At 61.4% G+C, this 26,691-nt stretch overlaps 1 protein-coding gene across 1 annotated transcript; it reads right to left on the reverse strand.

The window, feature by feature from the left end:
- Positions 1 to 163: 163 nt before the first annotated feature.
- Positions 164 to 21,783, reverse strand: LOC136374850 (rho GTPase-activating protein 23-like; the record flags this gene model as incomplete). Its single annotated transcript, XM_066340241.1, has 4 exons — positions 21,612 to 21,783; positions 3,142 to 3,321; positions 836 to 860; positions 164 to 256 (listed from the first exon to the last, which is right to left on the reverse strand). Coding segments are annotated over exons 1-4 (349 nt in total), but the record flags the coding sequence as incomplete, so codon positions are not given.
- Positions 21,784 to 26,691: the final 4,908 nt, after the last annotated feature.

A 26,691-nucleotide genomic window follows, 5' to 3' on the forward strand; every position in this document is an offset into this window, starting at 1 on the left:
TAATAATGATAATAGTGATAATAAACAATAACAATAATGACACTAAATAATCACACTAACACAGCAGAGGAGGCGGAGCATTCCCGGGGTCCCGCGGATCCCCCCCGTCCTGGATCAGGGGACACCAGGGGACCCCAGGGGACACCAGGGGACACTCACTCACCCGTGCGCAGCCCCGCCTGGTGCGCCGGCCCGTCCTCCCGCACGTTCTTCACGAAGATCGTGTCCATGGGCTCCAGGCGGCTCCGGGGGGGACCTGCCCCGCGGGGACAGCGAGCTGTCACCACAGCCACCACCCTCCCGTGCTGGCGATGTCACCTCCTCTCCTCCCCCAGGTCCCCGGCACCCCTCACCGGGGGTTCTCCCGGATCCCAAATCCCACCGGGAGCGGGGTCGGGGCTCCCCGCAGCCCTGCCGGGTGCCCGGTGCCAGGTTTGTCACCGGCTGTCCCGTTTGTCACCGGCTGTCCGGGCAGCTCGGGCCCGGCGCCGTGTCACCGCGCCAGCGCCGATCCGTTCTGACACCTTCACATTCGCTCTCGTCACCCTGAGCCACCGCCAGGGGACAGCGGCACGGCCGCCTCCCTGTCCCCAAACACTCCCGAGGTCCCCCCGGGGTGGCGCCGCAGCCCCTCGGGGTGTGACAACCAGCAAAGATCCCCTCGGCGGGCGGGTTTGGGGACACCGGTGCCGAGGGTCACCAAACTGCCACCAAAGCTCCACGGCCAGCTGATATTTAGGGCTGCGGTGACAACGGCAACGCCCCCTGCGAGCCTCGTGTCACCCTCCCTGTGCCACCTCTGTGCCACTGTCCCCAGGGTCCTCAATGTCCTCACCTGTTCGGTTCCCATTCTCTTCCTCCTGCCAAAAAAATAAAAAAGAGAGAAAAAAAAAAAAAAAAAAAAAAAGCGTTGATTTGGTGGCGGGGACGTGACATGGGGACAGGAGGGGACCGGGAGGGTGGCAGCAGACCCCTGAAGCCCCTCTCGGCGCGTCCCTTTGCCCCCCGACTCAAATGACCTCCTGACACCGCATCGGGACCCGCCGCAGCCCCCAGCTGCCGGCTTGGGGCCGGTTTTGGGGCAGGGGAGCAGGAAAAAGGGACCCTGGAGCCCCCCAAGGTGCCACTCACCCTTCACCCCGAGCTGCCCAACCCCTTTCCCGGACTCCCAGGGGTGGGATCCATCCCCTCGTGGGTGAATCCTCCTCCCCGCCCATCCCTGCAGGGCTGCGGTGGGCACCGAGGTGGCAATTGTGCCAAATCCCTGCTCTTTTCACCCAAAACCCGCCCGTGGGGACCCCCCAGGGTGGGGCACGTCCCTCTGGAAGGGGAATTTGGGAATCCTCAGTGGCAGATTTTTCCACGCCCGGCTGAGAGCACAACCTCCAGCCGGTGGTGGTGACACAGCCCTGATGTCCCCGAGGTGCCTCCAGGGTGCCGGGAGGGCGCCAGTCTCCATCCCAGCGCCACGGGCAGACATTCCCAACCGGCCAGCGGCACCAGCGCCCGGAAAATCCACATTCCACCGCCCTCAGCGGGGCCACGGCGAGATGCCGCGGGGCAACCGAGAGCTCCCGAGGGCACGGGCTCGGCTCCTCCCTGCCCTTCCTCACCCTGCGGCCACCCCAGAGCCCTTCCCGGCCCCGGGGACATCCCGGCGGCTCCGCTGGCAGCGCGATGAGGCGGGCGAGAGCGGCGAGCTCGGCTCTCAGCTCCTTGTTGAGTCAACCCCACCGAAACTCAGCCCCCGGAGCTGGCGAGGTGCCGGTGCCCCGAGGCTGCCGGTGCTGCAGAGCCGGCCCCACCGCGCCCTGCCCTGGGCACGGCGGCCGCCAGCCATTCCCAGCCTCTTTCCAAGAGCATCTCCAGCTCCCGGCTCCTTTTCCAGGTGTTCCGGCCCCGACAGGAGTGCCCAGAGGAGGCAGGATCAATTTTATTTCCTTTTTTTTTTTTTCCTCTCTTTTCGGAAGGTGGGAGAATGTTTGGAGGAGCTTCATGAGAAAATCTGGCCGCTGCCCGCAGACGGGGCCGTGTTTCCGGGCGCAGGAAAAGCAGGAAGGGGTTTGGAGAGGCGGGATGAGGAGTCTGGGTGGGGAAAAAAAGCCCGGAGGATGGCGAGCAGGGGGGGGATTCCGGCGAGTTCGGTTCTCCCCACCCTGTGAGTCACTTCCCACGGGCTGCCGGAGGAGCTCCAGGGGTGATGGGATCATCCTGGAATTTGCCAGGCCTGGAGCAGGGTTCTCTGGGATCTCTTCTGGTCATCCACAGGAGATGGGGAGAGAAGGGAGGTCGGAATTCCAGGAGCTCGGAGCTGGCTCGGCCCTGGGAGTGTGGAGGGTTCTCCATCCATCTCCTCTCTCCACCCTCGATGGGATCTCTCCATCCTTGGTGGGATCTCTCCATCCTTGGTGGGATCTCTTCATCCTTGAGAAGATCTCCCCATCTTTGATGACATCTTTCCATCCTTGAGAAGATCTTCCCATTTTTGATGGGATCTCTCCATCCTCGAGGGGATTTCTCCATCCTTGAGGGGATCTCTCCATCTTTGATGAGATCTCTCCATCCTTAAAGGAATCTCTCCACCCTCGATGGGATCTCTCCGTCCCTGATGGGATCTCCCCATCCTCAGTGGGATCTCTCTATCCTCGATGGGATCTCTCCACCCTCGATGGGATCTCTCCACCCTTGAGGGGCAAGGCCCTGCCCGGATCAGGCCTCGGAGGTGCCCAGCCATGTCCATGTCCTCCCAAAAGTCATCACATGGATGGGGGTGACCAAAACACAGACCCCAGGGCAGATCCAGCTGGAAAATCCTCACCAACAGCCAGAAAACTGGGAGCCAAAACTCCACCAGGGGCTCTGAGGTGCCTTTTCCTGCCGCTCCCAGCAGCGCTGCAGCCGTTATCCGGAGCTGAGGGATCCCCACAAACAATCCCCCATCCCAAAAATGTTCTGGGATGTCTCCAGAGGTGCCGCTTGCTCGCCTTCCAGCAGCTCCACAGGGGTGTGACCACCACGAATTTCCAAGAATCCCAAAAAACCAGGCGAAAGACGCCGAACTCCTCATCTCCCAACCCACCCTCAGCCTCCCACACGCGACCTCTCCCCACTGCAGCATTCCCGCACGGATCCGGGCCCTACCTTGGCCGAGTGCACGGCCGATTCCGGAGGGTACACGATGAAATGCCGCAGGGTGAAGCCGAAACCTCCCTGGGAGCTTTTCCGCAGCGCCACCGTCTTGGGGCCCACCCAGGGGAAGGAGCCCCCCTCGGGGGGCGCGTTGGCGTTTGGGGACGCCCCATCTCTGCGGCCCGGCGTCGGCTGTGGGGACAAAGGGACAAAGTGTCACCTCCCACGGTGTGCCCGCCCCTGAGCGCCGTGCTAGGGGCTGAGCTCGGCCCAAAAAAGCCAGTTCCTCCCCAAAAAGTCAATTGCCCCGTCCCTCAAATTCAATTCCCTCTCTAAAAGTTTACCCTCATTTTCAAACTCACGTCTCCCGTTCCCAAAACTTTGCCTTCATTCCCGAACTCACTCCTCAAATTCCCAAAAATTTGCCCTCATTCTGAAACTCACACTCCTCCACTCCCAAAATTTCACCCCCATTCCCAAACTCATCCCTCTATCCCCAACTTTACCCCGATTCCCAAACTCACCCTTCCATTCCCAAAACTTTATCCCATTCCCAAACTCACCTCTCTATCCCCAAAACTTCACATCATTCCCAAACTCACCTCACCATTCCCAAAACTTTATCCCATTCCCAAACTCACCTCTCTATCCCCAAAACTTCACATCATTCCCAAACTCACCCCTCTATCCCCAAAACTTCACCCCCATTCCCAAACTCACTCCTCCATTCCCAAAACTTCACCCCATTCCCAAACTCGCCCCCTCATCCCTAATCCCAACCCTTCCACCAGTAAATTCCAGCCCCCCTCCCTCGACCCCTCCTGTGGGAAGGAGATGAATGGAAAGGAAATAAAAATAAAAGAGCCGTGCCTGGGGCTCTGGACGAGACCCAGGAGGGGACATGAGGGGACGGGGATGTGGCACTTGGGGACAAAAGGTCCCTTCTGACGATGCCACGGCAATAACCGCGGGCAAAGCCGGAAAGAGCGGCGGTGGCACGAGTGAGGCTTCCCAAAATGGGGACACGGAGCTGGCAGAGCTTTGGGACCTGGCAGGGGACACCGCCAAGGGGAGGTGGCTCCGTCCCACAGCTCCCAGCGGTGTGCTGGGACAGGGAACGGGGAAGCTGGAGCAGCAGGAACATCTCCTGGCACCGAGGTGGGAGAAACAACCCGAGCGCCGACACCCGGGATGAGTTTGGGAGGGCTCAGCACAGATGTGGTGGTGGCTGCACATCTGGCCGCACATCTGGCCCGGCCCAGAGGAGCAGAGGGCACTGTCCTGGCACCACCCAGCTCGGCCAAAATCCCGGGAGGGACATCGGGGAAATCTGGGAGCGGCAGGGATCACCCTGCCCCTTTCCCCCACCGCAGCCCGTGCTGGGGTGAGGGTGTTAAAATTCAGGGGCCGTCTGGGTGGATGGGGCAGCGGGGAGGGGACAAGGGACACAAAGGGACAAGGCACAAAAAGCCTTTGTTGTGTGCCTGTGCTGAGTGCGCCTTTTCTCCGCCGCTGGTGCTGGGGACAGCAGGGCCGGGCTGTGTCTCCTTGTCCCGCACGTCCCACACGGGGTGACCACGGGGGTCTTGTCCCCTCTGTGTCCCCCGCGCTGAGGACAAACACACCTCTGACACAGCCGCCAAAATCTGCCCGCACCCCACCTTCCCCCCAAAAAAAACCCCCCTCACAGAACCCCAAAAACCCACCAGGGCAAATCCTCCAAAACCCCGCTGCCAACGCCACAACCCCAAATCCCAAGAGAAAAAACCCCAAACGCAGATGGCAACAGGCACCCCCCAGCTGCCGGGGGGACCCTCCCCATCCCTCCGTGTGTCCCCCGAGGGGCCGGGGAACATCCCGGCGGCGCCCGGCCCCATCTGCGCCCTCCTCCCTCCATTGTGTCGGCCGCCGGCTCGCCGGATTATTTTTAAGCTGACAGCTGAATGTGCCCCGCTGATTTTAACCGGCACGGACAGGCCCGAGGAGAGAGAGAGAGAGAGAGAGAGAGAGAAAAGAAGGGCCGGGGAATGGCTGCAGACACCAACGGCAGCACCGGCCCGAGGGGACGTGTCCCCGTGTCACAGCCGTGACAGCGCGCAGGGACGCGTCCTCAGGTGTGAGGTGACCATGCCAGAGTCCTGCCTGCTTGCTGTGCCTCAGTTTCCCTCTCCACCACCCGGATTTTGGTTTTTTTTTTTTTTTTTTTTTTTTATGGGGGGATTCAAAGCTTCCCGTTGTGGCCTAAGGAAGCCGCTCAGTGGTGGAGGTCCCGCTGGTGACACCCAGGTTTGTCACCTCAGCCGTTTGTCCTCACAGAGCCTTGTCTCCTGCTCGCCCAAAATTTTGGCTCGGTTTTACAGCTGCCGGGCTCCACCAGCTGCGTCCTCATCCTCCTCATCCCGGCATTCCCAACCCCCCATCCCAGCCCCCCAAGGCTGGGTCACCCCGATTCCTGGGAGCTCCTCCGCCCCCCCAGCACGGATGTCACCAAGTCCCCCATGTCACCGTTGGGGACAGGTATCTCCTGCCCACAGAACAAAGGAGGGTTGTCCCCTCATCCCGGGGCGCAGGATTTGTCCCCTCTCCAGGACAACAGGGCGCAGGATTTGGGATCCGGACCCTGATCCCAGGCACAGGAGGGGACCAAGGCGACACACCGCCGCGCTGTGACATCCACCCCACCCTCCTCAAATCCCAAATCTTCCTCCCCGCACACCCCACCCTCCTCCTCCTCCCGCTCTGGGCTCTCACCCTGCGGCCCCGCTCGGTTCTCAGCCCGCGGCGGCTCCGGGCTGCGGGCGGTGGGCGGGGGTCGGCCTCGGGGGCGGCGGCGTGGCGGCGCAGGCTGCTCAGCCAGATACAGCGAGGCTCCGGAGAGCTGCAATCCACCCCGACCGGCCTCTCCAGGCGCCAGCCCCTCCCGGAACGTTCCACGCTCCACAATCTCTTCGGGTTTGGGGTGGGGGGAGGTCGGCAAAGACCCCGCCGAGACCCCCGCGTTGCCCCTCCGCAGCTTTCCTCCACCATCCCGGCTTTCAGGGGGTCTGGGTTTGGCTCGGGACCCCCATGAGGGTCCTAAAGGTGGGCGTGGGGTGGGGGAGAAGCGCGGAGCCGCCTCACGTTCGCATCGCCGCTCGTTGAGCGTGTGTCACCTCCTCGTCACCCCGAGCGACACAAGCCGCCACCCGGCCACCCCCCGGCTGGAGGCAGGGATGGAAAGAGGGAGGGATGGAGGGATGGAAGGATGGACGGAGGGCGGCCACACGTCCCGGCTGCGGCTCCAGCTGCCGGCAGGGATCAGCGCCCAGCCCACCGCCCGCGGGCAGACCGCCGCCCCCAGCCCCCTCCCCACTGGGGTTACTTTGCCACCACTTTCCCTTTTTTTTCCTTCTTTTTATTTTTTCCCTTTTCGTTTTTTTTTTTTTTTTTTCCCTTTTCATTTTCTTCCTTTCATTTTTTTCCCCTTTTCATTTTTTTTCCTTTTCATTTTCTTCCTTTCATTTTTTTCCCTTTTCATTTTTTTCCTCTTTTCATTTTTTCCCTTTTCATTTTTTCCCCTTTTCATTTTTTTCCCTTTTCATTTTTTTTCTCTTCAATTTTTTTTCTTCAATTTTTTTTCTTTTTTTTTCTTTTTTTTTTTTCTTTTTTTTTTTTTTTCTTTTTTTCCTTTTCTTTTCAATCCGCCCCCTTCTTCCTCCCATCACCCCGGGCAGCATCCCACCCTCCCCGCATCCTCCTCTCCCTCCTCCCCGGCCCCTTCCTTCCTTCCTTCCTTCCCTCAGGGCACCGGGCGATGCCGGGGACACGGAGCGCGGGGACATCCTCGGGGTGCAGCGACTTTGTCACCCTCTGCCACCACCGCGCCTCTGCAAGGGGACAGCTTGGGGGGGGGACCTCAGGTCCCCTCGGTGTCCCCAGAGAGTGACACAGCACCTCTCAGCGCTCGTGGCAAAATTCCCTTTTTTTTTTTTTTTTTTTTTTTTTTTTTTTTTTTTTTTTTTTTTTTTTTTTTTTTTTTTTTTACCAGCTGAAAATTCCAATTCCCAGCTGGAATTAAAGCAGGAGCCCCTTCCTCACTTCTCATTTTGGGGGTCCCCTGTTGTCCCCTCAAGCACAGAGCCACCACCCCACGCGGTGCCACCCCTGAGAGCGCTGGTGACACTTGGGACAACAAATCACCTTCCCCCAGCCGCTTTTCAAAAAAAAAAAAAAAATTAAAAAAAAATAAATAAAATAAAATAAAAATTTGGGAGGAAAAAGGCAAAAAGCGGCACCTCGGGGAGCCGGGCACAGCTCGGGCTGGCAGTGTCCCCTCGGGCTGTCCCCTCCCGCTCTGCCTGTCGCTGTCCCCGCTCCGGGGGGGACCCGAGCCGCATTCCTGCCGTGCTGGAGGCCGAGGAGAGCCGGGAACGCACGGCCACGCCGGGGAAATGCCGGGCATTGCTGGGATTGCGGCCCCGGGGACGGCCAGCCCCCTGTCCCCGGCGTGTCACCTCCTCCCGCCCCTCGCCACCCCGCCAGGCTGATGCCACAAAACCCCCTCGGGTGCCGGCGAGGGGACACTGCTGGGTGACATGTCACACTGACGTCTGCACGGTGTCCCCAGTGTCACACTGACCTCTGCCCTCTGCACGGTGTCCCCAGTGTCCCCAGTGTCACACTGACCCCCACCCTCTGCACACGGTCCCCAATGTCCCCAGTGCCACACTGACCCCTGCCCTCTGCACGATGTCCCCAGTGTCACACTGACCTCTGCCCTCTGCACGGTGTCCCGTGTCCCCAGTGTCCCCAGTGTCACACTGACCTCTGCCCTCTGCACGGTGTCCCGTGTCCCCAGTGTCCCCAGTGTCCCCAGTGTCACACTGACCCCTGCCCTACTCACGGTGTCCCCAGTATCTCCAGTGTCCACAGTGTCCCCACTGTCCCTACTGTCCCACTGACTCCCCGCCCTCTGCACACTGTCCCCAGTGTCCCCCCAAGGTGACGAGGCTCTGCCCCAAAACCTCTCCTGAGTCTCGGCTGGCTGGGGTGGCGCGGTGACAGCCGTGTCCCCAAGGACCCCTCGGCACACCCATGTCACCACCGCACCGGCACAGCCGCCACAAACCAGGAGGGACAAAGGTGGGAACCAAATCCCCGCCACCACTACTGCCACTGCCACCCCCGGGGCCACCCTGATGTCACCCTGTGCCGGGGCTCGGCCGCGGGAGGACCCCGGGGACAGCCCGGTGGCCTCGTCCCAGCCCCTGGGGACAGGCAGCTGGCGTGTCCCAGCTCACAGAGCTGCACGGCTGGAGGAACCGGACAGCAGGACAACTGGACAGCTGGACAACTGGACAGTCAGACAGCCGGACAACTGGACAACAGGGCAGCCGGACAGTCAGAGAACTGGACAACTGGACAACTGGACAACCGGACAGCGGGACAGAGGGACAGCTGGACAGTCAGAGAACTGGACAGCTGGACAACAGGGCAGCCGGACAGTCAGAGAACCGGACAACTGGACAACCGGACAACTGGACAGCGGGACAGCGGGAGAGAGGGACAGCGGGACAGCGGGACAGAGGGACAGAGGGACAGCCGGACAGTCAGGGAACTGGACAACCGGACAACTGGACAACCAGACAGCCGGACAGTCGGACAGCGGGACAGAGGGACAGCCGGACAGTCAGAGAACCGGACAGCCGGACAACCGGACAGCTGGACAGTCAGACAGCCACACAACTGAACAGCCGGACAGTGGGACAACCGGACAGTCAGACAACCGGACAGTCAGACAACCGGACAGCCGGACAACTGGACAAACGGACAGGGCTGTGGGTGCCAGCGGAGCCCGGGGCTCTGGCTCAAAAGGGGCAAAATCCAGCCGGGAATGGGGGGCTGGATCCGGATGGGGGTCCCAGGACAGCTGGAGCTGCCTCGGGGACAATGGGTGCCGCGCTGTCACCTCCCTTGGCCCCTCGCAGCCGCCTGGGGGGCCCAGGGGGGTCCCCAAGGCCTGGCCAGGGGAGGGGACAGGGAGGGGACGGTCCCCGGGATTGTTCCCGCAGCCCGAAGCGGGAAAGGTCAGGCGGCGTTGGCGGGGGCAGATTCCTCCTCCGAGGAATGCGAGCGCCTGGACAGCTTCCAAAAAATGCTCCGGAGGGTTTCGGTACAGGAGCATCCGAAATGCACCCGCCAAAGCGCGGCTCCCAGCAGGAACCGCGGCCTGCCCGGGACACACGGACAGGGGACACGGACACACGGACAGGGGACACACGGATATGAGGACACACGGACAGGGGACACACAGACACACCGACAGGGGACACACGGACACACCGACAGGGGACACACGGATATGGGGACACACGGACAGGGGACACACAGACACACCGACAGGGGACACACGGACACACCGACAGGGGACACACGGATATGGGGACACACGGACAGGGGACACACAGACACACCGACAGGGGACACACGGACATGGGGGGACACGGACACATGGACAGGGGACACACAGACAGGGACAGGGACACATGGAGAGGGGACACACGGACATGGGACACGGACACACGGACAGGGAACACACGGACATGGGACACGGACACACGGACATGGGACACGGACACACGGACAGGGGACACGGACACACGGACAGGGGACACACGGACATGGGGACACACGGACAGGGGACACACGGATATGGGACACGGACACATGGACAGGGGACACATGGACATGGGACACGGACACACGGACAGGGGACACGGACACATGGACAGGGGACAAACGGACAGGGGACACAGGGATATGGGGACACATGGACAGGGACAGGGGACACACGGACAGGGGACACACGGATATGAGGACACACGGACAGGGGACACGGACACATGGACAGGGGACACACGGATATGAGGACACACTGACAGGGACAGGGGACACACGGACAGGGGACACACGGATATGGGGACACACGGACATGGGACACACGGACAGGGACAGGCGACACATGGACAGGGGACACAGGGACAGGCGACACACGGATATGAGGACACACTGACAGTGACAGGGGACACACGGACACATGGACAGGGGACACACGGACAGGGGACACACGGACAGGGGACATGGACACACAGACAGGCGACACACGGATATGGGGACACACGGACATGGACACACAGACAGGGGACACGGACACACGGACGGGACACGGACACACGGACAGGGGACACACGGATATGAGGACACACGGACAGGGGACAAACGGACAGAGGGACATATGGATATGGGGACACATGGATGGGGGTATACACCGACAGGGAACACAGGGACAGGGGACACATGGAAATGGACACACGAACAGGGGACACACAGCCATGGGGACACATGGCCATGGGACATGTGGACAGAGGGACATATTGACAGGGGACATAGGGGGACACACAGCCATGGGGACACTCGGCCATGAGGACACGCAGACAGAGGGACACACAGACAGGGGACACACGGACAGAGGACACACAGTCATGGGGACACATGGCCATGGGACATGTGGACAGAGGGACACACGGACAGAGGACACACAGTCATGGGGACGCATGGCCATGGGACATGTGGACAGAGGGACATATTGACAGGGGGACACGCGGCCATGGGGACACACGGACAGAAGGACACAAGGCCATGGGGACACCCGGCCCTGCTCCCACACCGGCCCGTAAAGAGCCATCCCCACCTTTTCCCCCCGATGCCACCCCCGTGTCCCCACCCTGCTGTCCCCTGAGCGCGGTGACATCGCCGGTGATCCCAGCTGGGGACACGGGGGACAATGTCACTCCCAGCTGGGGACACGGGGACATGTCACTCCCAGCTGCGGCCGCGGGTCCCTGCCAGCCGCGAGGATAACGTCACCCTTTGGGCAGCGACACCGACAGGCGACAAGCGACAGCGACAGGCGACAGGCAGCGCTGCCACTCCTCGGATCCACCGGGGCCGGGAGGGGACACAACCGCTAATCCCCCCCCGCCCGAAGGGCCAGCGGAGATTAGGGTCAGAAAAATGAGGTTTTAATAGGATTTTAATGGGATTTCGGAGGAGGGGGAAAGGCCCGCTGAGACAATAACCCATTTCCAGCCCGTTTATGGCAAAGCCGCCGCCTCTCACCTGCGAGCGGGGAAAAAAGGGTTGGGGGCGTCCCACACGCCCCTCCCCTGGGCTCTAAGCAGAGTTTGGGGGGAAGGTTGAGACCCCCAAAAAGAGGAGAGGTGGATGGTGTGACCCCAAAAAGAGAAGTGGATGCTGTGACCCCAAAAAGGGCTGAGATGGATGGTGTGACCCCAAAAACTGCCGAGATCGATGCTGTGTCCCCAAAAAGGACCCAGAATGATGGTGCAGCCCCAAAAAGAGCCCAAATCAATTGTGAGGCCCCAAGAAAAGCCGAGATCGATGGTGGAACCCCAAAAAGAGCCGAGATGGATGGTGAGGCCCCAAAAAGAGCCGGGGTCGATGCTGTGACCCCAAAATGAGCCCAGATCTATGCTGTGTCTCCAAAAAGAGCCGAGATTGATGGTGTGACCCCAAAAAGAGCCGGGGTCGATGCTGTGACCCCCAAAAAGAGCGGGGATCGATGGTGAGGCCCCCAAAAGAGCCCAGATCGATGCTGTGACCCCAAAATGAGCCCAGATCTATGCTGTGTCTCCAAAAAGAGCCGAGATCGATGGTGAGGCCCCAAAAAGAGCCGGGATCGATGGTGTGACCCCAAAAAGAGTCGGGATCGATGCTGTGACCCCAAAAAGAGCCCAGATCGATGCTGTGACCCCAAAAAGAGCCCAGATCGATAGTGTGACCCCCAAAAAGAGCCGGGATCGATGGTGTGACCCCAAAAAGAGCCGAGATGGATGATGTGGCCCCAAAAAGAGCCGGGATCGATGCTGTGACCCCAAAAAGAGTCGGGATCGATGGTGTGACCCCAAAAAGAGTCGGGATCGATGATGCGGCCCCAAAAAGAGCCGGGATCGATGCTGTGACCCCCCAAAAAACCCCGGGAGATGCTCCGGCATCGGGACCTGAGCTGGAGGAGGTGGGGATGAAGTGACAAGTGACAGCAGGACGGGGACAGGTGACAACGCCGGGACCATCGGGGCCTCCCCCGCTGGCCGTGGCCCAGCCTCTGGGATTAGCGATCGGCGGGAGAAAGCATTTTAATTCTCTTTAACTCGAACCGGGGCTGAGGAGCTTTGCAGCTCAGAGGGGATTTTAGGGGAGGGGAAGGGGAAGGGAGGGCAGAGGGGTGCTGGCACCCAGGGAGAGCCCCCCGAGATGTTCCAGCCCCCCAAAACACAACCCCACAGAGCTGGATCCCGCCGGGAATGGGGTGAGCAGGGCGGGAAAGGAGGGAAAAGGAGGGAAAAGGAGGGAAAAGGAGGGAAAAAGAGGGAAAAAGAGGGAAAAACACCTCGATGATGGAGAAAAACTCCCACCCTGGTGCCTCCCTGTGCCTGCCCAGCCCCGGCTGGATCCCCGGGATGGATTCTCCACCCCTGGGGAGGGTGGGAGTGTTGAAGATGGTTCTCAGCTGATGCCAGTTTGCTCCAAGCGTCCCAAGGAGATTCCCAACAGCCTCTTTTCCCATGTCAACAGCACTCCCCGAGCCCCTCACGGAGCCACTGGGACCCCACAAACCTCTCAGAAAACTTGTGAGGGGCACAGAAAAGCCACCAGGGCTCAGGGTTGGGGGTCCCTGTTCCAGGAAAAGCCACCAGGGCTCACATCTGGGGGTCCCTGTCCCATGGAAAAGCCACCAGGGCCCAGGGTTGGGGACCCTGTCCTCACTGCCAGCTCTGGGGACAGCCCAGGACAGGGATCCCACGGGAGGTCCAGCACTGAGGGCTGGAAGGGAACTGCCCCACTCCCAAATCCCACCCCACACCAGGCAAGGAGCCACATCCCTGTCACCTCCAGAGCGGGGTGGTGACACTGCCCAGGTGACACCGGAGCCAAGGAGAAGCCACGAACCGTCCCTGTGACATTCCTGTCACCCTGGGCTGGGTGTTAACATGGGGACGGAAATCCTTCCTTTTCCTTTTCCCTTTCCTTTCCTTTCCTTTCCTTTCCTTTCCTTTCCTTTCCTTTCCTTTCCTTTCCTTTCCTTTCCTTTCCTTTCCTTTCCTTTCCTTCCCTTCCCTTCCCTTCCCTTCCCTTCCCTTCCCTTCCCTTCCTTTTTTCCCTTTTTCCCTTTTCCCTTTTCCCCTTTTCCCCTTTTCCCCTTTCCCCTTTTCCTTTCTTCCCAACTTTTATCTGGACACCGTCCCCTCCCAATCCCCTCAGGGTCCTGTCACCAAACCCAGCTCCCTGCTGGCGCTGTCCCCAGCCCCTGGATGCTCAGGGATGGAGGACAATCCCTGGATCCTCATTCCTGGCACATCCCGAAGCTCCAGTTTGCCCGGACAGAGGTTCCCTGCTCTGCCACATCCAGGAAAATCCGGGAATCCGGAGCCTCGTTCCCTTTCCCGGCCTCTCCTTGCCAGCCCCGGTGGCTCTCCGGCCACGTGGCTCTGCCAATGTCACTGCTGTGGAATTCCTGGGCTGGGATTGTCCCCGTGAACTGCCCTGCAGGTGTCACCAGCCGGTGTCACCAGCGCTGAGGTGACAGTGCGCACACGGGTCCCCCAGGTCACAAACCCAGGGCAGGACACGGCTCTGTCACAACCCCTCCGGGTGGTGGGGACAGGGGACAGAGCCACAGGGTTTGGGACACTCACGGTGTCCCCAGGGTCACATCCCAGGACAGCCAGGGGTGGTTTTGGGGACACTGTGTCCCCTGAAAGGTGACAAATCCCGCCCCAGTGTCCACTCCCACACTGTTGGGTTTTTTGATTTCTCTCCTCCGTGTCAGAGGCGGGATTAAAAACCCAAAAACATTCACGGCTTGAGGAATTCCAGCACCACATCCCAGGCCTCCCAGTCTCAGCCTCCTGGGCTGTCCCCAGCACCCAGTGACACCAGGGGACTGTCCCCAGCACCCAGTGACACCAGGGAAGTGTCCCCAACACTCAGTGACACCAGGGAACTGTCCCCAACACCCAGTGACACCAGGGGACTCCCCAACACCCAGTGACACCAGGGGATTGTCCTCAACACCCAGTGACAACAGGAGACTGTCCCCAGCACCCAGTGACACCAGGGGATTGTCCCCAACACCAAATGCCACCAGGGAACTGTCCCCAACACTCAGTGACACCAGGGGACTGTCCCCAACACTCAGTGCCAGCGGAGGATTGTCCCCAACACCCAGTGACACCAGGGGATTGTCCCCAACACTCAGTGACACCAGGGGACTGTCCCCAGCACCCAGTGACACCAGGGAATTGTCCCCAACACTCAGTGCCACCAGAGGAATCCCCAACACCCAGCGCCAGCAGGGGATTGTCCCCAACACCAAGTGCCACCGGGGAACTGTCCCAAACCCTCAGTGCCAGCAGGGAATTGTCCCCAACACCCAATGCCACCAGGGAACTGTCTTCAACACCAAATGCCACCAGTGAACTGTCCCCAACAGCCAGTGCCAGCAGGGAACTGTCCCCAAGACCAAATGCCACCAGAGGATTGTCCCCAATGCCAGCAGGGAATTGTCCCCAACACCAAATGCCACCAGGGGATTGCCCCCAACACTCAGTGCCACCAAGGAACTGTCCCCAACACCCAGTGCCACCAGGGGAAGCAGCCCCGAGGCAGGGACAAGGTTGGGGACACACCAGAACTGGCAGAGACACGGGAACCACGCAGCCAGAGCCGCTCCAAGGAGGAATTTTTACGTCCCAGCCCCTGAGGGATGACGAAGGCCACACTGGGGGCTGCCTTCATCCTCCTCCTCCTCCTCCTCCTCTGCCCCGTCCAAAAATGGGCCTTTTTATCGCCGCCGGGCCCTAGGAAAGTAACAGGATTCCGTTTCCTGTTTTTCCCCGTGCAAACCCTCAAATAGAAGCTGGCCTCATTTACGGCCGCTTTTCGGGTCTCCGCAGGGTTTTTTTTGGTTTTTTTTTTTGGTTGGGTTTTTTTTTTATGGTTTTTTATTATTATTTTCAGCCGGGCTAACAATGAGCCATTTCCTGCAGCGGCTCCGAGAGGCACCTTGCGCTCCCCGCTCCTCCTCCTCCTCCTCCTCCTCCTCCCCGAGGCGGAAAATCCGACCCGGAGAGGTCAGGGAGAGGCTGCCAGCCCCGGTCCCCTCCAAGGATGGGGGGTCTGGGCTGGGGGACAAGTGGCCGTGAACCCCCCGGACATGTTGGGGACATCTTTGGGGTGACACCGGAGAGAGCACAGAGAGGATCGAACCTCACAGCTTTCGTTGGATGGTGAAAAAAATAAATGAGCCAAAAGAGGTGCTGAGCTCCTCTCCGAGCGCAGCACGGGCAGGAGGTGGCTTTGGGGACACGGTTTTGGGGACACCAAGCTCCGGCAGCGGCGTTTTCCTGAGTTTCTTGGGATTAGCAGCAGCCTAACTTTATTTTTTTTAATTTTTTTTTTTTTTTTCTCTCAGCCCACACGCGTCCGTGTCCCCTCCCCGGCCAGGGGACATCAATGTCCTGCCCCTGCTGTCACACCAGTCACCGCCAGCCCCAGCCGGGGACCACGCTTTGCCCCTGAAAAGCGCTGGCACCGCAGCCCGGCTCCCGCCCCGGCGAGGCACAGAAAAGAGCCACTATTGTGTGACAATGGCCCGATTGTCCCCACGGAGCCACCGGGCTCTGTCCCACCCGCCCCGGGGCTGCCCCACGCGCTCGGCCCCATCAAGGGACCCTCTGTGCCCTCGGGGGATGGCAGGGGGGGGACAGTCACCGTGGGCACCCCGGGGGGTGCGGTGACAGGTTGGGGGGTGACAGCGGAGGGGTGATGGGGAGCTGGGTGGTCACTGAAGGGGACACGGGGTTGGGGTTCGAGGCTGTGGCAGGAATTGGTTCCCTACCCCGGGATGGCTCCTGGAATCCCAAATCCTTCCTGCTGCTGTTGGGAAAGGGATTCCAGAGGGTCCCACCCCGGGGTGAGGGAAGGGGCCATTCCCATGGTCACCAGGGCCATCCCCATGGTCACCAGGGCCACCCTCACTGTCACCAGGGCCACCCTCATGGTCACCATGCTCCATCCTCACTGTCACCAGGGCCACCCCCATGGTCACCATGCTCCATCCTCACTGTCACCAGGGCCATGGTCACCCAGTCCCATCCCCATGGTCAGCAGGACCACTCCCATGGCCACCAGGGCCATCCCCATGGTAACCAGGGCCATCCCCATGGTCACCAGGGCCATGGTCACCCAGTCCCACCCTCATGGTCACCAGGGCCACCCTCATGGTCACCATGCTCCATCCTCACTGTCACCAGGGCCACCCTCATGGTCACCAAGGCCCATCCCTATGGTCACCAAGGCCACCTCCATGGGCACCAAGGCCACTCCCATGGTCACCAGGGCCACCCCTATGGTCACCAAGTCCCATCCCCATGGCCACCAAATGCCATCCCTATGGTCACCAAGGCCATCCCCATGGCCACCAAACCCACCCCCATGGCCACCAAAGCCATCACCATGGCCACCAGTCCCATCCCCATGGCCACCAAGTGCCATCTCCACGGTCACCAGGGCTGTCTCCAAAGTCACCATGCTCCATCCCTATGGCCACCAGAGCCATCCCCATGGTGACCAGGGCTACCTCCAGAGTCACCAGGGCCATCACCACAGCCACCAGGGCCACGGTCACCATGTCCCATCGCCATGGTCACCAGGGCTACCTCCAAAGTCACCAGGGCCATCCCCATGGTCACCATGCTCCATCTCCATAGCCACCAAGGCCATCCCCGTTGTCACCAAGGCCATCACCATGGCCACCAAGGCCATCCCCGTTGTCACCACAGCTACCAGGGCCATCCCCACGGCCACCAGGGCCATCCCCACGGCCACCACTCCCTCACTTCCATCACTTTGGGACAACTCACCCCCTGTCCCCCAAGGCCACCCCAGCTCCACCTTCACCCTCCCAAAACCTGTGGCCAACCCCACACCCCAAATCCCTCCGTCCCTAAAAACCGCCTCCCTCCGAGGCCTGGTGACACCAAAGCCACCAGGAATGTCACCAACCCCACGGTGGCACCGAGCTGCCGGACCGCTCGGGCCTTGCGCCACGCCGAGGTGTGCCCGGGCTGGCAATTAGCGAAGGACTTAATGAATCCCTAATGAATTCCTGGGGAGGAGAACGCTCCAGGTGCTCCGGGCGGGAAGGTCGGCGGCGCGTTTGGAGCAGCCACCTCGGGGCAGCCTGAGCTGGGGGGTTTGGGGAGAGCTGGGGGATTTTTGGAGATCCAGGTGGGTTTTGGGAGAGCCAGGAGGATTTTTAGAGAGCTGGATGGATTTTGGGAGAGCTGGGTGGGTTTTGAGAGAGCTGGGTGGGTTTTGGGGAGAGCTGGGTGGGTTTTGAGAGAGCTGGGTGGGTTTTGGGGAGAGCCGGACAAGTTTGGGGAGATCTGGGCGGGTTTTGGGAGATCTGGGCGGGTTTTGGGAGAGCTGGGCGGGTTTGGGGAGAGCTGGGTGGGTTTTGGGGAGATCCAGGAGTGTTTGGGGAGTGCCAGGGGGGTTTGAGGAGAGCTGGACAAGTTTGGGGAGAGACGGGGGGGGTTGGGGGAGAGCTGGGCAGGTTTTGGGAGAGCCGGACAAGTTTGGGGAGATCCAGGAGTGTTTGGGGAGAACTGGGTGGGTTTTTGGAGAGCCAGGAGGATTTTGAGAGAGCTGGGGGTATTTTAGGAAAGTTGAGTGGGTTTTGGGAAAGCCAAATGGGTGTTGGGAGATCCAGGTGGGTTTTGGGAGAGCTGGGGGGGGTTTGAGAGAGCTGGGTGGGTTTTTGGAAAAGCCAGGAGGGTTTTGGGAGAGCTGGGTGGATTTTGAGAGATCCAGATGGGTTTTGAGAGATCCAGATGGGTTTTGAGAGATCCAGATGGGTTTTGAGAGATCCAGATGGGTTTTGAGAGAGCTGGGTGGGTGGATTTTAGGAGAGCCAGGTGGGTTTTAGAAAAGCCAGGTGGGTTTGGGGAGAGCTGGATGGATTTTGGGAGAGCTGGATGAGTTTTGGGAGATCCAGGTGGGTGAATTTTAGTAGAACCAGGTGGATTTTGGAAAAGCCAGGGGGGTTTTGGGAGAGCTGGATGGATTTTGGGAGAGCTGGGTGGGTTTTAAGAGATCCAGGTGGGGTTTGAAAAAGCCAAATGGGTTTTGGGAGAGCCGGACATGTTTTGGGAGAGCAGGCCAGGTTTTGGGGAGAGCCAGGGGGATGTGGGGAGAGCAGGGATGGTTTGGGGGGAGTTGGGCGAGTTTTGGGGCAGCAGGCTGAGGTTTGAGAGACCCAGGCAGGTTCTTTGAGATCCCTGAAGCTTTTTTTGAGAGATCCCTGCAGGTTTTTTGACACCCTTGCAGGTTTTGGGGGGACCCAGGCAGGTTTTGGGGGGACCCAGGCAGGTTTTGGGAGATCCCTGCAGGGTTTTTGGGATCCCTGCAGGGTTTGGGATCGCTCCCTGGCCCCGCTGGCGCGGCCGGCCCCGCCGCTGGCAGGCTGGAAGCAGCCAGGTCGATATTTTCCAACTTGAGAGCTTAAAATAGGTCATCTATCTCCATTCCTTTTTAAATCAGGTCTTGCTCGCCTTGCCGAGGACCAACTTGGTTTATTAATGGGACGGCACCGACTTGAAACCTAATCCTGGGTTTGTTGTTGTGGTGGTTTTTTTTTTTCCCTTTTAATGAGAATAAAAGGCCATCCCGGGGCTCAGCAGCTTCCCGGGATAACCCCCCCTCACCCCAGTGGGTTTTCTCCCAGTGAATGAACTGGGGACAGGCTCCAAAATCCCAATTTGGAGCCGCTCCCACCCTCAGCATCCCCCACACACCGACCCCACAACCCAAAAAAACCCCAAAAACCATCCCCAAACCCCAAAAAACACCACGCCTGTCCGCCAGCCCCGGTGTGTGTCGGGGATTTAGGATCACAGATCACCCCCTAGGGTGACAAGCGACACACCAAGGTGGCACAGAGGGTGGCAGCCCTCCCAGGCGGGGCTGTCGCAGCGCCGGCGGTGTCACCAGCGGGACCCCGGGGTGGCACGGCGTGGCCCAGCCCGCTGGCCCGTGCCAGGTTTCGCGCTGGCGAAGGCGGGATTGCGGCAGCAGCCCCGAGCACAGGCTTTTCCTGTCTTTCAAGTTCAGGGTTCAGAGAGAAAGGAGGGGAGGGAAGAGTCAAAAAAAAAAAAAAAAAAAAAAAAAAAAAAAAAAGGCGTTAAGAAATTCGAATTGTCGAGCAGAGACAGGAAAAGGGGTTTGGGGAGCAGGAGGTAAGAAGGGTGAGGGCAGGAGCAGCTGGGTCAGGGTTTGGGGACAAGGGGACACCGTCCCTGTCGCGCTGCCCTGGGGGCGGCCGCCGGGAAGGATTTGTGCTGGCGCAGCGCAAAAACCTCACAGGAGGATGATGGCAGAGAGCCTTCGTCCCCACACGTGGTGGGTGATGGAGCCCTACAAAGGCACCCCCAATCACTCAGCACCCCAAATCTCCCAGTGCCCTAAATCCTCCAGCACCCCAAATCTCCCAGTGCTCCAAATTATCCAGTGCTCCAAATCTCTCAGCACCCCAAATTCCTCAGCACTGAAATCCTCCAGCACCCCAAATCCCCAGCATCTTAAATCTCCCAGCACCCAAAATTCCCCAGTGCCCCAAATCTCTCAATGCTCCTAATTATCCAGCTCCTCAAATCCTCCAGCACCCCAAATCCCCCAGCACTAAAATCCTCCAGCACCGAAATCCTCCAGCACCCTAAATCCTCCAGAACCCCAAATCCCTCAGCACCCCAAATCACTCAGCACCCCAAATTCCCCAGCTCCCCAAATCTCCCAACACCCAAAATTCCCCAGCGCCCCAAATCACTCAGCACCCCAAATCACTCAGCACCCCAAATTCCCCAGCATCGAAATCCTCCAGAACCCCAAATCTCCCAGCACCCAAAATTCCCCAGCGCCCCAAATCCCTCAGCACCCCAAATCCCCCGGCACCGAAATCCTTCAGCGCCCCAAATCCCTCAGCACCCCAAATCCCCCGGCACCGAAATCCTCCAGCACCCCAAATCTCCCAGCACCCCAAATCCCTCAGCCCCCCAAATCCCCCTGCTCCCCAAACCAGCGACTCAAGCCCCGGGTGCCGCATCCCCAGGAGGGCACATTTCACCCCAAAACTCAGCAGCGCACCGATGTTCAGACTGACAGCGGCCCGAGCCCAGCCCAAAGCCCGAGCGGCGGCCCTCAGCGGTCCGGAGTCAGCAGGGAGGGACCCGAGGAGGAACCATGATTAACTGCTGGCCCCGGCAGCTCCTCATCCATTTCGCACACCCCAATTAATCCTTTCAGACCGGTGATTACCCCCACGGCCGGGCGCGAGCAAGAGCCGAGCTCAAAAAAAAAAATATATATATATAATGATAATAATAATAATGATTAAAAAAAATAAAAAATAAAACAACCAGGAACTGAGTGAAGAAGAGGCCAAATTCAGCTCAGGGGCGAGGACGTGTAACCTCTGCCGGCACCAACCTCGGGGTCCCCCCGGCCACCAGCGTCCCCACAACTCTGTCCCCATCGGCGCGCCAAGCTTTCGCCGCGATTTGGCACAAAAAGGGCAGGAAATGTGGATTTAGGCAGCGGCTGGGCTGGCCTTCCTTGGCAGAGCCGGGAGACGGGAATCGCCCTCCGCTGCGGCGGCGCCGGGAGATGCCGGTGCCCACCCGGGGGTCGCCAAATGCCGGGAGGGGCTCCTTAGAGCTGGAGGAGGGATGGATTTGATCTCCAGGGGTTCGCTCGGGGCGGGTTTTGGTGGCCTAAACCCCCAGCGGTGGTTGAGGATGGATCCGCCGCACGGAGCCAAGCGCGGCCGGGATTTTGGGAGGGGAGGAAGTGAAAAGATCCCGGGAAAGGGGCAGCTCCTTCCCGAGGCTCTCCATGCTCGGATCCAGGCGCCGCAGCCCCTCCGCCCCTGCCACGACGCCGCTGTGACCGGGGACAGGCCACCGAAGCCACCAACGCCCCGCTGCCGCTGGTCCTGACCCCAAAGGCCAGCCGCTGAGGAACCGGTTCGGTGCCGGTGCTGTGCCCCGAGGGGAACCATCCGCCGCCAGAGCTCGGCGCCATCCCAGCGCTCCCAGTGCCGGCCCCACGCTCTCCCAGTGCCTCCCAGTTCCCCCAGTCCCTGTTGCTCCCCACGCCGAACCTACAGCTCGGGCGGTATCTCCATTTCCTCCCAGACCCTATTTCCTCGAGCCTACACCCTCCCCAGTCCGCCCAGTATCCCCCAGTTCCTCCCAGACCCCATTTCCTCGAGCCTACACCCTCCCCAGTTCTCCCAGTCCCCACTCCCGCCACCCCACGGCGTCCCCGGTGTCGCCGGTGTCGCCGGTGTCGCCGGTGTCGCTCACCGCGGGGGCGGACGGCGGGATCCCGACCAGGCAGAAGGCGATCCCATTCATCGGGGCGCGGCGGGCGGGCTCGGTTCGGCCCGGCTCCGCACGGCTCGGCTCGGTACGGCCCCGCACGGCGCGCTGCCCTCGGGTTCGGCCCGGCCCGGCACGGTGCGGTCCGGCTCGGCTCGGCTCGGGCTGGGCCGGCGGCGGCCCCGGCCCCGGTCACGGCTCCGCCTCCTCCGGGTGCCCGCGGCGGCGGGCGGGGCGGCTCGGTACGGCCCGCCCGGCGGGAGGGACCGGCACGGCACGGCACGGCACGGCACGGCACCGGCACCGGGACCGGCACCGGGATGGCGGGGTGGGAACATGAACCGGCACCGGGGCAGCAGAACCGGCACCGGCACCGGCACCGGGATGGCGGGGTGGGAACATGAACCGGCACCGGGACAGCGGGGTGGGAACATGAACCGGCACCGGGATAGCAGAACCGGCACCGGCACCGGCACCGGCACCGGGATGGCGGGGTGGGAACATGAACCGGCACCGGGACAGCAGAACCGGCACCGGCACCGGGATGGCGGGGTGGGAACATGAACCGGCACCGGGACAGCAGAACCGGCACCGGCACCGGGGCGGCGGAACCGGCACCGGGATGGGGGGTGGGAACGGGAACCGGCACCGGGGCGGCGGAACCGGCACCGGCACCGGGACAGACGAACCGGCACCGGATGGCAGGATGGGAACATGAACCGGCAGCGGGACACCAGAACCGGCACCGGGACAGAGGAACCGGCACCGGGACAGCGGGGTGGGAACGGGAACCGGCACCAGGACAGCAGAACCGGCACCGGGACAGAGGAACTGGCACCGGGACAGCGGGGTGGGAACGGGAACCGGCACCGGGACAGAGGAACCGGCACCGGGATGGGGAGTGGGAACGGGAACCGGCACTGGGACAGCAGAACCGGCACCGGCACCGGGACAGAGGAACAGGCACCGGATGGCCGGGTGGGAACATGAACCGGCACCAGGGCGGCGGAGTGGGAACGGGAACCGGCACCAGGACAGCAGAACCGGCACCGGCACCGGGACAGACGAACCGGCACCGGGACGGGGGTGTGGCGGGGTGGGAACAAGAACCGGCACCGAGGCAGCAGAACCGGCACCGGGATGGCAGAACCGGCACCGGGACAGCAGAACCAACATCAGTACCGGGGTGGCGGGGTGGGAATGGTAACCAGCACCGGGACAGCGGAACCAGAACCGGGATGGCAGGGTGGAAACTGGAACCGGCACCGGGACAGCAGAACCAGAACCGGCACCAGGGTGAAGGGGCAGGAACGGGGACCAGCACCGGGACAGTGGAACTGGCACCGGGATAGCGGGGTGGGAACATGAAACGGCACCGGGGGGACAGAGGAACCAGAACCGGGACAGAGGAACCGGTACCAGCATGACGATGGCTGGGTGGGAACAGGAACCGGAACCGGGACAGCAGAACCGGCACTGAGCTGGCACTGGGATGGGGACCAGAGCAGGGACACCGGGATGGACAGGGGACACCCAGGGACACAACCAGGAAAGGGATGCTCAGGGACAGGGACAGGGATGGGACACACAGCGACAGGGACAGGGACAGGGTTGGGACACTCAGGGACCAGGACAAGCACAGGGATGGGACACACAGGGACAGGGACACCGAGGGATGGACAGGGAACATTCCCAAGGGACCAGGAGCAGGCAAAGGACATCCAGAAACCAGGCCAGGCATGGACTTGTGTCACCCAGGGATGAGGATGGGGACAGGGGTCATTCAGGGATGAGGATGGGGACAGGGACGTGTCACCCAGCCATGGACAGGGGACACCCAGGGATGGTCAGGGGACACCCAGGGCCGGCCAGGACAGAGGGACAGGGACCAGGACGGACACAGAGGGAGCTGGCACAGGGACACCAGGACAAGCAGGACAGACGGACAAACCCCAGCAGGGCGAGGCCAAGGCCGGAGGAGAGGCACAGAAGGACACAGGGACAGGAAACGCCAGGACAGGGGGGACAGGGGTGACGGGGACTGGCACAGGCAGACGTGGGGACGGAAACTGCCGGCTCGGGGACAAAAGGCTGACACAGACCCGCCGGGAAAGGAAACAGCGAGGACGGGAAACAGCCGGACAGACGGACGGACGGAGCCTGGCCTGGCAGACAGAGGGATGGGGACAGCCAGCTTGGGGACAGCTGGGGTGGGGACAGCCAGCAGGGCCTGGCCTGGCTCATGGACACAGTGTCCCAAAGCCACTGTGGAGAAAGTGCTGAGGAGATGAGTCCCACTCCTGAATTTCGGGATGTGAACAGCAGCTCAAAGGCTCCGCGGTGGGAGGAGGTGACACCAAGGCTGTGCCACCAGCCCTGGGTCACCTGTGCCACCAGCCCTGGGTCACCTGTGCCACCAGCTGGCACAGCCAGCACCCAACACTGGCCCTGGAGGGGCAATTTTGGGAGGGAAACGGAGCCACAGGTGACAGGAAACCGGGAGGAGGTGCAGAAAACCGGGAGAGGTGACAGCCACAACCCCTGGGGACACAGGGACACGGCAGGAGGGCACAGAGTCACCACAGTGACAGGGCTGGTGTCCCCAGGGAGGGGCTCAGGGCAGGGCACAGCGGGATCAGCTGCCACTGTCCCCCCACAGCACCCCGAGATGGCTCCTCCACTGCCAGCAGTGTCACTGTCCCCGCTGTGTCCCCAAAAGGGACAGAGCTCCACGTGTGGGACAAAGGAGCAACCCCCCCGAGCACCCCGGGGCGCTCAGGGAATTCCAGGGGGAGGCAGCACCCCAATCCTGCAGGGGGATGGCTCCAAGGGCTCCGGTTCCTCCGCGGCGTGTCCCCGTGTCCCCAAGGCCACCCCCCGAGTCCCTCCTGAGCGGCGTTTCCCGGCCTGCAGCCCGGGTTTGTCCCCGGGAATTCTAACTTGTGCCATCCTGCATTCCCGGGAATGCCAGCCTGTGCCATCCCGTGATCCTGGGAATGCCAGGCTGTGTCACCTCACAATCCTGGGAATGCCAGCCCGGGCCATCCTGCATTCCCAGGAATTCCAGCCCGTGCCATCCCGTGATCCCGGGAATGCCAGCCCATGTCACCCCATGACCCTGGGAATTCCAGCCCGCGATCCTGGGAATTCCAGCCCATTCCCAGGAATGCCAGCCCGTGCCATCCTGTGATCACGGGAATGCCAGCCTGTGCCATGTGGCATTCCAGGGAATGCCAGCCTGTGCCATCCTGTGATCCCAGATATTCCAGCCCGTGTCACCCCACAATCCAAGGAATGCCAGCCTCTGCCATCCTGCATTCCAGGGAATGCCAGCCTCTGCCATCCTGCATTCCCAAGAATTCCAGCCTGTGCCATCCCATTATCCCGGGAATGCCAGCCCGTGCCACTCCAGAACCCAAGGAATGCCAGCCCGTGCCATGCAGCATTCCCAGGAATTCCAGCCTGTGCCACCTCACAATCCCGGGAATTCCAGCCCGTGCCATCCCTCAATCCCGGGAATTCCAGCCCGTGTCACTCTGTGATCCCGGGAATGCCAGCCCTTGTCACCCCTCAATCCCGGGAGTGCCAGCCCTTGTCACCCCTCAATCCCGGGAATTCCAGCTCGTGCCATCCCTCAATCCCGGGAATTCCAGCCCGTGCCATCCCTCAATCCCGGGAATTCCAGCCCGTGCCATCCCTCAATCCCGGGAATTCCAGCCCGTGCCATCCCTCAATCCCAGGAATTCCAGCCCTGACACCGCGGCTGCCAAGCGCCAGTTTTCCGTGACACCATCGAGACACTCCCGTGTCAACAACAACTTCCTCCGGCGGCCCCAGAACAAACAAACGCCCGAGGCGCTGCCGGCGGCCGCGGGACCGGGAATTCGGGAATGGGAATTCGGGTCAGGGAATTCGGACTGGGAATTCGGGAATGGGAATTCGGGAATGGGAATTCGGGGCCGGGAATTCGGGGTTGGGAATTCGAGGCTGGGAATTCGAGGCTGGGAATTCGGGGCCGGAAATTTGAGGTTGGGAATTTGGGGCTGGGAATTGGGGGCCGGGAACTGGGAGCCGGGAATTTGGGGTTGGGAATTTGGGACCGGGAATTCGGGACAGGGAATTCGGGGCCGGGAATTTGGGGTTGGGAATCTGAGGTTGGGAATTTGAGGTTGGGAATTTGAGGTTGGGAATTTGTGGTTGGGAATTTGCGGTTGGGAATTTGCGGTTGGGAATTTGCGGTTGGGAATTGGGGACCGGGAATTCGGGGCCGGGAATTTGGGATTGGGAATTCGAGGCTGGGAATTGGGGGTTGGGAATTTGGGGGTGGGAATTCGGGACTGGGAATTCTGGACTGGGAACTGGGGGCCGGGAATTCGGGACAGGGAATTCGGGACAGGGAATTGGGGGCCGGACTGAGGCCCCGGGGATGGGGTGGCAGCTCCCCCATTTGTCGCTCCAGCTGCGATGGGCAGGGGACAGCCAGGAACGGGAGCAGGGACATTCAGGGATAGGGGAACCACAAGGGACATCCAGAAATGTCCTTTGGATGGACACGGGTCACTCAGGGCTGGGGACAGGGACGGTGCCACCCTGGTGGTGTCACCCACAGCACCCAGGGGTGGCACGGAGGGGTTTTTTCCCTCTGGGAATGCGGGTGCCAGCGCCGAGGGGACCTATGGGGACACTGCTGTCCCCTGCCCGGCCTGGGGAAGCAGGACGGGACAAACAGCAGGATGTGAGTGACGGGAGTTTCCTCTCCACAGGGCACAGCCAGAGGCCACCCCCAGGTGTCCCCGTGTCACCATGGGGACGTGCCAGGCGGGAAGTGCCATCGGCTGCCCTCTGCCTGCCCGGCCTCGCAGCGCTGTCCACCCCGCCCCGTGTCACTGGCCACTCTCCAGAAGGACTTTCCAGGAAAAAATAATGTCCCTTTCCCGCCGGGTTTGGCACTCAGAGCCACCCGAGCTGTCCCTTCCCACAGGACAGCCCACGGGGACAGCAGGGACCTCCCCCAGCTGTGTCACCCCGCTCCTGTCCCCCACGTGGCAGCGCCACTCCTCTTGGT

This window comes from Sylvia atricapilla, unplaced genomic scaffold, assembly GCF_009819655.1.
Source record: "Sylvia atricapilla isolate bSylAtr1 unplaced genomic scaffold, bSylAtr1.pri scaffold_159_arrow_ctg1, whole genome shotgun sequence".
Taxonomy (NCBI): Eukaryota; Metazoa; Chordata; class Aves; order Passeriformes; family Sylviidae; genus Sylvia; species Sylvia atricapilla.